This window comes from Nicotiana tomentosiformis, chromosome 2 (assembly GCF_000390325.3).
Source record: "Nicotiana tomentosiformis chromosome 2, ASM39032v3, whole genome shotgun sequence".
NCBI classification, from domain to species: domain Eukaryota; kingdom Viridiplantae; phylum Streptophyta; class Magnoliopsida; order Solanales; family Solanaceae; genus Nicotiana; species Nicotiana tomentosiformis.
This window is the reverse complement of record NC_090813.1, coordinates 165,668,134-165,680,786: the sequence shown is the minus strand read 5'-3', so window position 1 is coordinate 165,680,786 and position 12,653 is coordinate 165,668,134. Positions and strand designations below refer to the sequence as shown.

The 12,653-nt window shown below is 36.9% G+C and overlaps 1 protein-coding gene across 2 annotated transcripts; it reads left to right on the top strand.

The window, feature by feature from the left end:
• The first annotated feature begins 468 nt into the window (after nt 1-468).
• LOC104114882 (uncharacterized) lies at nt 469-11,934 on the top strand. 2 transcript variants are annotated; one of them, XM_009625427.4, is made up of 7 exons: nt 469-608; nt 2,296-2,361; nt 2,471-2,520; nt 2,654-2,718; nt 11,360-11,451; nt 11,538-11,609; nt 11,705-11,934. In XM_009625427.4, the coding sequence occupies exons 1-7, from the start codon at nt 606-608 to the stop codon at nt 11,735-11,737; spliced, it is 381 nt and encodes a 126-aa protein (XP_009623722.1). In that variant the 5' UTR covers nt 469-605; the 3' UTR covers nt 11,738-11,934. The 2 variants fall into 2 exon arrangements, with proteins under 2 accessions (XP_009623722.1, XP_009623721.1); XM_009625426.4 differs by having other exon boundaries at nt 11,699-11,934.
• Nucleotides 11,935-12,653: the final 719 nt, after the last annotated feature.

Below are 12,653 nucleotides of genomic sequence, written 5' to 3'. Positions count from 1 at the left end.
GATAGAGTTGTCTCGTGCTAAGTACATGAGTGATTTAAATTGAACTAGCCATCAAGACAAACTACTCCGAATTTATTTTACCCAATTCGTATCATAAATCTTATTCAAACCAATTGTATACATCATTCACCTTCTTCATATGAAATAGTGAATAGATTAATGTTTATACCTACTTTAAATCCAATGCAGCACCCATTGTTGTTATAAAAATTAGCGATTTTTTTAATGGAAAAAATTGGGAAAAATGAATGGGGAAAAATATGTCATTTTTTTTTCAATTTAAATGACACACAAGCTTTTTACGAATCCATCAAAGATAACTACCATTGTGTGCTATAAATATAAAGGAGACCAAAAGTGGTCAGTTCTGATAAATATAACTGAAAATATTTCTGAGGTGCATAATTAAAGGACCATGTTATAGTAATAAAAACAAAAAGGGCCATGTTAAATCAACCAGAAACTTATGGGACTGGTTTTGTCATTTGTTTTTCTGATTTTGAACATATCCAGGGTGTCCTTTTCTCGCGTCTTACAAACGCTGTGTTTTTATTTTCTTGCATTCCTTTTCCTTGAGATTCCCTGCTCAAATTCAGCATTGAAAGATGGTAAGTTTACTTAGTTACTCTACTCGCGTTGTGTATATATTTTCTTTAATGATGTGTACACCTTTTAGGATAAAATTGATATTAGGGTTGCAAACATGTAAGATTACTTGTGCTTAGGTCTCTGTCAGTTCAAAAGATGGATGCATTGTGATTTCTCTTAAATGGGTTTATGTCCACTTTGAAAACCTTTGTTGATTTCCTCTGTGCAAACCACTGAACTTCATTTTTTTTTTTTTTTTTTTTTTTGCGGTGATTCCTATTATAACTTTGTTCCTTGTACATTAGCTATCCATAGGAAGGACAGGAAACGGGAGCTTCTGTCAAATGTATTTTTGTTAGCCACTGTTACCAGTGGCAGAACCAGGAATTCAAACAAAGGGATTCAAAAAAAATACAAGAATGCTAAACCTAAGATCTGAACATGTGATCTAAAGCAATTTTTGAACCTCCTTTGCCATTGCGCTGTAATTTAGGGGATTCAGCTTTTTATATATAAGCAAAAAGGTCATTTTTTCCCCCATACGTGTAGTATAATTTGCCAATGAAGGGGATTCAATTGAACTACCTTGTGTCCCCTTAGCTCCGCCCCTGACTCTTACAATACATAAGAAGGGAGGAGTGCTTAATTGTAACTCTGGATATAGTATGATGGAATTTCTATTTGCTTAGAGTCTTATTTGGATGTTGACTGTAGTATTGGACCATGGTTTAGAATGGACACCTCAGCAGGAAAGTATATATGGAATTAAGATAAAAAGGAACTGGTAAATGGATTCTATTTGCGCATATTTGATGAAACCGTTTGTTGATAATATCATTAGTTGTGTTTCATATTAAAGGCAGAAAAGGGGTGGCATGCTAAGTTGTTTCAAACAAGTTTTCTCTTATTGATTTGCTACCTCAATCCGCTGGGAGAAAAGAAAGGAAATAAGTAAAAGATGTTTGTGTTATTTACTTGTTCTGGCTTTGTTTCTAGTATGGTTCTCTGGTTTTCTTTTACCTATTCTGAAAAATAATCAATGAGGATAGAAGTGCATAATATTTTTGAGAAACCAAAAGCCGAACTTTTCTAACTTGCGTTGGATTACTGTTTGGATTACAAGTTGTGGGAATCTAGGCTGAGATGGTTCAGGCATGTGAAGAGGAGACATAGATGCCCCGGTTAGGAAGTGTGAGAGGTTGATCATGGCGGATCGTAGGAAGAGTGTAGGTTGGCCAAAGAAGTACTGGGAAGAGTTGATTAGGCAGGACATGACGTTGCTTCAGTTTACCGAGGTCATGACCCTCGATAGGAAGGTGTGGAGGTCGAGAATTAAGGTTGAAGGTCGATAGGTAATCGAGAGTTTCTCCTAGTCTTACTAGTAGTATTAATACTGTTCTTGTATTTTCTTATTCTTAGATCTTTGTTATTACACGTGGTGTCGTTCGCTTCCGTTGTCCTATTACCTTGTTGTAGCTATTGTTTGTTGCTTCCTTTTCACATCTTCTTGAGCCAAAGGTCTATCAGAACAACCTCTCTACCTTCACAAGGTAGGGTAAGGTCTGCGTACACATTACCCTTCTCAGTCCCTACTTGTGGGATTACACTGGATTTGTTGTTGTTGTAATGGTTAGTCTAGAAGCTTGCAACAATGTGATCTGGCTTGCTAGGAGAGATTTGATTCCCTTTTTGCTATTATTGTTCCAGGCTGACCCAGAATTAGAAGCTATCAGGCAAAAGAGAATGCAGGAGCTCATGGCTCAGCAGGGCATGGTAAAATGATGACCGCTTTGTATTTATGGTGCAACTTTTGAAGTTGTGTTTGCCTTTTTAAAGTTCTGAATCTGATGTATCTCCATTACTTATAAAACTTGAATCATAGGGAACTCCTCAAAGCTCAGACAAGCAAAACGCCCAGGAGGAAGCCAAAAGGTTATTTTCTTACTAGCAGCTAAAATTGTTGCCCCTTTTTTTGGTTGGTAAAATTGTTGCCCTTGTGGTCATACTCATATGTTAGCATTTACTTTTGAGATTTTAATATCGACAGAGGAAATGATTGATGTAGGGAGGCTGATGAACGAAGGCAAATGATGCTTACTCAGATTCTGACTTCTGAAGCAAGGGCAAGGCGTAAGTGCATTTGTCAATTCTCTTCAAAATATTCAGTGTTTTCAGTTCTGTAGATTGAGAAATCTATTTTTTTTTGTTGAAGTGTTTGCTTGTAAGTTTGAATCTATATAGATGGTTGTTATTGGTCTGTTATGACTGTATATTTGACTATATCCAGAGCTAAGTAGTATGGACATGGACGGCATCATGGAGGACTGAAAATAAGGAATACGGTGAACATTCATATGTAGATACATGTATTTTGTTCTATAGATGTCTATTTTACGAGAAAAATAAGTTACAATAGTTATCAAACTAAAACACATGAAGAACATGATCTATCAATTTCATGAATTTGCCACTGTGTGTGGACAATATTCAAGGCATGTGGCTTCATTATCTGTATTAGCCCATGTTGTAAGGATTTAAAATTCGTGAAACCAAGTACTCACTTAGTCCTAAACTAAAAGTCCTTCATTGACTTCGTAAGATTACTTAAGAGGACAGCTGGAAATTGTATGATTTTGTACTTATTGAGGTAACATTTCAGGATATATGTTTATTTTTTGATCCTTGAAGAATTTCAGTAACAAACAAGTTGTATTGAGCAAAACTAGGTCCTGTGTTACTTCTTCTTCTTCTGATATGTCATATGTATTTATAAGGAAGAAGTTAATTTGGGTTGGCTCACAAAAGAAGGTGGACGTTTAATTTGGGATGGAGGAAATACTAAATATTTAATTCTAATTAGCACACTCTCCTAATTTCCATTCGAATTCAGTACTTTTTTTGATTATTAGTGTTGGATATTTTGTTTTCTTGTGTAAGTTTGGAGACCACAGAGACAAAAAACATTAGGTGATATCTTTCTATCTGCTTAAATCTTGGTGGCCAGAGGTACGGGGTACCTGTGTTGGTGGGAGTTAGCAAATACTGTGAAATAATCAAGGTGCGTGCAAGTTGGCCCCTACACCCCGTTATAAAAAAGAAAATAATAATAGGGAAGAAAATAATAATAATAAGGAAAGAAACTGTAGGTGTTTTGAAAGGAACAACAATTCCTTACCGAAAATTAAGATGAACTGCCTTCTTTTGTTTCACTTTTGGTGTAAGGAAGATTTTGTTTTATTTGAACAAGATAACATTTAGTGCAAGGAAGATTTTGTACATGATGTTAATTCACTGTTAGATATCATAGAATCCCTGTAGTAGGAGCTAGAAGAAGTTATCGGCTTTAGCACAGCCTTTGTGCTAATATTGTTACCGTTTTAAAAAATAATAATAATAATAATAAAAGAACCAAGTATACCATGATGTTTGGAACCTCAAAGAGAGCACTTTTTAGAGAAAGCAAAGAAATTAGTGGTGCTGTTGCATTACGTTCTTGTGGCCGACATGAGTGTTGGTATTTATAGTGGACCATTTGGAAGGAAACAAGCAGTAGGTGTTTTGAAGGGAACAACAATTCCGTACAGAAAATTAAGATGGATTGTCTTTTTTTGTTCGTGTAAGTAAGATTTTGTACAGAATATTGATTCACGGTTAGATATCAAGAATCCTTGTTGTAGGAGCTAAAAGAAGCTATGTTTTTGGTTATGTCAAATTGTAATGTTGGCTTTAGCACAGCCTTTGTGCTATAGATATATAATATTGTTACCGTTCTCAAAATTAGAAAAAAAAGAACCAAGTATACCATGATATTTGGTATCTCAAAGATAGCAATTTTTAGAAAAAGCAAAGAAATTGGGTGACTAGTTTCCAAATGATATAGATAAAGCTTATGATCATGTGAACTGGGTTTGTCTTCTCAAAATGTTGATGGATATGCGTTTTGGTAGAAAGTGGATCAAGTGGATTCTATTTTGCATAAGCTTAGTCAGATTTTCTGTTTTGATCAATGGCTCTCCTGAAGGGTTTTCCCTTCACAGAGGGCTGAGACAGAGAGGCCCTTTTTCCCTTTTCTGTTCTTAATTGCAATGGAAGGTTTAAATAGCATGATTAAGTTAGCCAATAACAATGGATGGATGTCTGGGTTTAAGATAGCAAGTAGGGGAGGAGGACTGAAATAACTCATCTGCTATATGTAGATGACACTTTGGTTTTCTGTGAGTTAAAAGAGGAGCAGTTAACCTCAGAGCAATCCTAACTCTCTTTGATGCAGCTTTTGGTCTTCAGGTAAATTGGAGGAAGAGTTTTCTTTTCCGAGTTAATGAGGTATTTGATATACAAAGGTTGGCAGGTGTTCTTGGGTGTACAATGTGAGCTCTTCCAACAACATACTTAGGCATGCCAATGGGTTCTAAAAATAAAGTCTTAGACATTTGGAGTGGGGGTACTAAAACGATAGTGAGAAAAGACTAGCCAGGTGGAAAAGTTAATACTTATCTTTGGGGGGCAGAGTGACACTGGTCAGTTGTGTCATGGATGCACTCCCGACCTAAGTTGCTCGGACACGGGTGCAGATCTAGAGGTTGGATCCTTCAAGATGTAAGTTCTAAGATACGAGGATACGAATCCTAGTACGGATACGGGTGTGGGGATCCGGGTAAAAATAATTCCAAAAAATAAAAAAATAAAAAAAATTCTAAATTATGAGAAATTTTGTGAAATACTTACGTATAGCTTGTAAAGTGTAAATTTCTTTTTTATTCTCAAGTTGTAGACTAAGTTACTCCGACACGACGGTTTAGGTGCCGCATCCGTGTCGACACGACACTAGTATGGGTGTGGGTATGGGATCCGTACCGGATTTGGTCAAACAATTTTGGGTACTTTGACCACGACGGACGGAAAAATTCGAGACGAGATACAATTTGATTCCCGAAATCAAAACCAAAAATGGGGAAGAAAATAGCTTACCGTATCTTGGAAATCAATCATTTACTTATCTACAACTTGAGAATAAAAAAGAAATCCACACTTTACAAGCTATAGATAAGTATTCCTAAAGAATTTCTCATAATTTAGAGATATTTTTATTTTTTTGAATTATTTTTAGCCGGATCCCCGCACCCGCATCCGTACTAGGATGCGTATCCCCGAATCTTAGAATTTACATCTTGAAGGATCCGACCTCTAAATCCGCACCCGTATCAGACACCCGCACCCGTGTCCGAGCAACTTAGGTTGTAGATAAGTAAATGATTGATTTCCTAGTAATGTCATGCTATTTTCTTCAAATTTACCCTAGTTTTGATTCTGATTTCGGGAATCAAATTGTATCTCGCCCCAAATTTTTTCGTCCGTCATGGTCAAAGTACCCAAAATTGTTTGACCGATCCGGTACGGATCCCATACCCACACCCATACTAGTGTCGTGTCGACACGGGTGTGACACCTAAACTGCCATGTCGGAGCAACTTAGCTCCCGACATACAAAAATCTCTTTTTCCTATTCCTGCAAAAATAGAGAAAAGGATCGATGCCATTAGAAGGAAGTTCATTTGGCAAGACAACAAAGAGAAGAAGGTTTTTCATTTATTGAAGTGGAAGAACCTTACACTCAGCAAGAAAGATGGGGGCCTAGGCATAAGGAATTTAAAACTACACAACAAAACTCTACTTATGAAATGACTTTGGAGATTTAGTATGGAGGAAAACCTTATGGAAAGAAGTAATCACTGTATGGTCTTGAGGGACAGTGGGTTTCGAGGGCTGTGATTACACCTTATGGGGTCAGTATATGGAGGTCTATTAGGGATTATTGGCCTCTTTTGGTCCCAAATATTGACATCTTAGTAGGAAATGGTAGGAAGACTTCCTTCTGGAATGACAATTGGTTAGGACATGAACCTTTGAAAGACTTGTTCAGTGATATGAAGGTCTTGAGTCTAAATCCAAAAGCCATAGAGGGAGATAGTTGGGACTAGCAAGGGTGGAACTTCAACTTTAAGAGACAACTTAATGGCTGGGAATGTCTCAGATTCATTGAACTGTTGAGAGCACTTGGTCAGTTCAAGGGGATAATAGAAGAGGAGGATAGACTTAAATGGAAACGACACAGTAAGGGCCAATTTACAGAGAATTCAGCATATACTTGCTTAATCACCCTGGTCAGCAAGCTCAACTGTGGAGTTGGAAAGCAGTATGGAAAGTGAGAATACCACCTAAAATAGCTTGTTTGTGTGGCTAGTTGTAGAGATGCTTGTGTAACACAAGACAATTTAAAGAGAAGGGGAAGGTCATTGTGCTCAAAGTGTTATCTATGTGCGAATGAGGCTGAAAATAGTAGTCATCTATTTATACATTGTGTATGGCAACTATTTTTGAGTATGAAAGGATTGTCATGAACCATGGAGGATGCATATGGTGGACGATTTGAAAGGAAAGAAGTAGTAGGTGTTTTGAAGGGAACAATTCCTTACAGAAAATTAAGATGAATGACCTTTTTTTGTTTCACTTTTGGTGCAAGGAAGATTTTGTACAGGATGTTGATTCACCGTTAGATATCATCCAATCCTTGTAGTAAGAGTTAGAAGAAGCTATGTTTTTGGTTATGTCAAATTGTAATGTTGGCTTTAGCACAACCTTTGTGCTACAAATATATAATCTTCTTAGGCCTCGAAAGAGAGTCTAGGGTAAAATTTGAGAGATATGAGCTCAGCTTCATCAACAGCCTCTAAAGAACTGTAGCACTTTTCTTGCATGGAAGAGAAAGGAACGAGACTAGCTTCTTCCTTTGCCTGGAGAACAGTGAACTTTTCGTTTCATAGAAGATGAAGGATCGAGAGTAGTTACTATTTGGTCTGGAACTGGTTGCTCGTTGATATAATCAAAATTGGGCTCTGAACTAAAGACTTCAAATTTGTTGTGGCAAGGGACTATGATTGTCCCAACTGCTTTTCGAATCTTCTTTTCCTTATTTCTCCTGTTGTAGGCTTTACGTTTTGGGCCTTTAGAGTAGTAACTAAAATGCTGGATCAATACTACTTTAGTATTAATTGAAGGGGCCTTTGGCTAAGTCAAAGTGGGGACACGTGGGTCTAAATTTGAATTTGAAATCACTTTAGGCTGCACGTGACTGGTAGGTGGGCTCGGTAATTGAGAAACGGTAGCATTATCTGCAATAATTCCGGTGGCTTTTCCGATCATCCTAGGCTTCCCTAGAAACCTGCTATCATTGAAATTTTGAAGCACCCCCAATTTCAAGATCGTTTTTTGCCGGAACTTTGGTCGCATCTCCTACGATACAAATTCTGGCCCGCTGAAGCTGAACTTTTTTCTTTGTGTCTTCATCAATTCCCACAAATCCATCACATTTGTCTCTGATGTACTATCTCACCCACACGTTCGTTAATTCCACAATATTGCAAGAAGCGCTGAATAAGTGAAGAAACGGAAACAAAAGAGTCAATCACGTTTTTGAAGCTAATGCTCAAAGAAACTAATTACCAATATTTATTTTCAGCATATTGAGCCCTTTAAATAGGCTTACAATGAGTAAAATTGATAAGACTAAGGAAAACTAATCCTAATTAAACTAGAATAAGAATAAGGCTAAAAAAACCTATCCTAACTAAACTAGGAAAAAGAATTCTAGTAGGAATGGACTACCAACTAACAATCCTGTTTGACTAGAACTATAAATATAATCCTACTAAAACAAGAATTAAGAAATTCTAATCTTTAAGGAAAAGAAATCCTAATCGTGAATGGATTCTTGGACTTCTTCAATTTCTTGAGATTCTTGGGCCTCAATTGGACTAAGGCTAATTAGTGTAAGCATTTTAAATTCGTGGTCCAATTCTCCAAATCCATTGACACCTTTATGAGCCCAATAACCCTCCATTATTGTAGAAAACATGGACTCCATTTGTGCTTCTCTAGCATCAAGATTTAAGCTTGTATGTTCATCAGTCTCCTATGTAGCGAAATGTGTTATGGTTCTAAGCATGCAGAGGGATACTAAACACCTTAACCCAAGATTGATTGACTATGTTTTGCATCTTTGCACCAACTGTTAGCGACCACCACTCAAGTGTCAAACGCCTCCCATACCAGAACCACTCTCCCGGCATAATTCTAGCAGCGTCTTGTCTTGAAGGGAAATAAGAAAGGAATAGATTGTGAGTGAGAGGAGTGACTTTCAACCCAAACACTGATTTTCCATCTGTTGACAAACCATTTTTGAATCACATCTGCACTTCGACTAAGGCTGAAGGAGTCACATACTAACTGGTCTATACCAGCATAGTGCTTAACATTGTCTGGATCCAATTTTGGGGCATTTGAATCCTGTCTTGCCACTGTGAGATTCTAGCTGTATCGATGAAAGGCTTGGTATCCCGTACCAAATGATTAAATCGTTGGTCATTAGGTTCGCCTAAGTAAGTGTAGGATCTTCTTTGCTATGTCACCCCAACCCCAATTGTAGTGTTCCTCTGGAATAATGATGGATGTTTTTCTATCTCCGGTCCATCTTCGATTCGTAAATAACGACCATATATGTCTGGCTCTTTCTTCCCCACCCCCGAGATGGTTGTTGAATGATTTCACCTACCTATCACATGTTTTCTTCATCAATGTTTAATCTGGTGGTGAATCCCCTTCTTCACTCAATAAATGTGAACTATCTAAAATTATCATCACTAATATCAATAAGTTCGCAAGTTTTATTTCTAGATGTAAAAAGGTTTTCTTTTCCATCACTAAAAAGGTTACCTTAATATGTCAGAGCTAGCGACTGGTAAGAGAAAAGAGAACAGGGGCCTGACACATTTTTCAAGAGAGAGCACTATACTTACATTGTTTTTACTTAAAATATTTAACCTTATGCTATGTTTTGCGGACACTTCAAAATCCCTGCCGCACTCATGTTGGGTGTGGGTGTGGGTGTAGGATTCACACCGGATTTGGTTAACTTTGGGTGCTTTGCTATATCTATGACCAAGAAGTATAAATTGATTGAGTATTTGTTTTGATTTTTGATTTTATGAGAATGCTTTGTATTACACGAGACATCGTGTGAATAAAATATTTAGTTCAACAAATTTAATTAATCGATATCCCAGCACCCGTATCCCCACTTGGATCCATATCCTTGAATCCTATAATTTATGTGATGAAGAAACCAACCTTTAGATCTGCATTTGTATCGGGTATCCGCAACCAAGTCCGAGGAACATAGACCTAGTTTAGTTTTTTTCAAATCCGGTGGCTATACAACTCTTCTTTGTGTTTGTTTTTTAATTTTTCTTGCATCACATATACATATTTATTTGTGTTTTTCTTTGCTAAAGCGTGCACTTTGTTCGGTATGTTCCAATTGACCTTGGCACTTCCTTATTCTTTTTTGCCTTTACCAGCACTGCTACTTTGTTTTTACAAAGATTCTTCTCAGAACCAATTTGATGATGAGTTCCTCAGAACCCACTGATTTCTTGATAGTTCAACAGAATCTACAGAAATGAAAGCCAACCACTACTACATTTGTTTAATCTAAGGTTTGGGTTGGAGTTACTTTTGATTAGCTACCGAGCTTCTCAGCTCTCATAGGTTGTATCTTTGGTGGTATAAATGTAAATATCATTCATTGGCATGTGTAAACGAGTGATTGTTTGTTTGATGTTTTGGAGATATATGCTGAAAGTATAACATCTCCATTTCCCATGGGAGACTGTTGTGAAAGAGAGCTTTCGTGTTTTCAGATGATGTATATTTGGTCCCACTGTCTCACATGCTGAAGCTGTCCTTCTATTAAAGCTTTGTTTCCATCAGCTTACATTTTTTCCTTCTGGCAAGTGTTGCTTAATGCTAGTTCTTTGCTCATCTTTGACATTTTAATCTATGCTGGTGGAATTCTGCAAATTAATAGAGCACCGCTGTGTGCTACCTTGGAGCTGAACATAGTGATAAGAATTGTGCTGCATGCTGATGTTTTCAAACATATATTAGAGCTTTTTGCTTTTATGGTCTGTGATGCTCATTCCTTAAAATGTATGGTTAGAGGGAAACCTAACGGAGTTGTGAAAATTCAGAAATTGTCGGATATGGATATATTCTAAAATTTGGGTATGATATATTGAGTGCATACCTAGTATTGTTCGTTGATGACGTCTTATGTTGTATTCCTTCAATTTTGGCCTTGTGTCTTGTTGTCAATTATCTAGTGTCCTTAATTTTCAAGTCTGTTGTATGACCACAACATGTCTTCTGTGTTAGAGGGTGTTTAGGATCTATTTTTTCTACGTAAAAGTTTAACAGAACAACCTGTAGAAAAATATCTGTTTCCCCTCTTAACTGGCTAAACATCTGGTTTAATAGCTTTTGGCCAGAAATTGGCTTATGGCCTTTAGACTGTTTATCATGGCGCTAGACCTGGAAAGGTTGGCGTCTGCTCATTTCTCTTTTAGTTTATTCAGTTTTGCCTAACTATAATAAACAGTGAAACTTGCGCGCTTTTCCTGATTCTCGAAAATTACTGAAGTCATTTCTGTTATGTGCTTACCCATTGCGTGAGTATGAGAAGGGGTTCGGGGGCTAGGGACTTGGGAGTATTTGCTTGAAGTTGCTTGGCCCTTTATTGTTAAAAGCTGTATCTAGTATTGTTGTTCTTTTCCCTGAGTTCATTGATTTTGTTATTATTTCATCGGTTCTCTCAACTTTCTCGGACCAAGTATCTCATGAGATGACCAGTGGCCTTAATTTCATTTGCTAAATGCAGTTGCTCGAATTGCTCTTGTGAAGCCTGACAAGGCCAGAGGAGTTGAAGATGTTGTACTCAGAGCTTCCCAAATGGGGCAGATCACGGAAAAAGTGCTCTCTTTTTCTCTCTGTATATTTTTACTTCCGGATCTGATAGATAATCCTCTCAGTTGCTTTGAATAATGTAATCTGTGCAGGTTTCGGAGGAGAAACTGATACAATTACTTGAACAAATTAACACCCAAACTACTAAGCAGACAAAAGTAACTGTAAGTCATTGACTCTGCTTATCTTTTTCTTTCCTTTTTGTTCAGTCTATTATGTTGAACCCTTGTTCTGAAATTTGATCACTTCTTAGATCCAGAGGCGTCGGAGTGTTCTTGAGGATGATGATTAGAATGCTTCAGCATATTTTAGTCCCTGACTATATGGTGTTTTCAATTTTTTGTGAGACACTTGACTGTGGTTTCAGTGTCTCATCAACTTTGTCAAAATATGCCTGGGGTTTTCCAGTCACATTGAAATTTCTCAGCTTGTAATAGTTTAATTTACACGGATATAATGATGTAAATTAATGAGTGCTTCTGGTTCTTACTCCTTCCTTCAGAAACAGATCAAATATCACTCTCACCAGATCATTATTGTGTGAAAGGGAAGAAATATGAAATTAGTGGAAGCTTAAGAGTATATAAGCTCTGGAGGCCTTTACTTTGTTGCGAGTAAGAGAACCCTTCTGTCAATTATCTGGGAGAAGCTTCCTTCATTACTGGCCATTTAATTATTTGTGGTCTTATTGAAGGAGCAGTAATTACTTCAAGACTTTAAATTATTGCTTGCAATCGGTGTATGCACTTAAATCTAGTAACTTAACTTCAAGAACTACAAAATAAAGTGAGAATTTGTTTAAGATACATATCCTGCATTTATTATATCATAATATAAGCATCTATTGTCTCGGTATAGGGTGCTGGTGACTGGGATTTGTTTTCTCCTGGGGTGGATGATTAAATTTGTTCTGGAAGCCACTGTATTATTTTAAAATCATGATAGATGACCACAATTATCGCAATAGAACAAATGCTGGTATCAATTATTGTACATAATTGGCCGGAGACTTTTGACTAATGTTCTTTTTGGTCCTGTGATAAAGTTGAGTTAACAAGTTGGTTTAGCCGCAGGACTTATAGTTGAATAAAGTTTGTGTCATTATCTTATTATTATTATTACTTCACATTTCACATGAGAAAGAGTAGCTAAGATCACACACATCTTTTAAATATTCACAAGAATAACATGCTAACCTCTTTTTCTGA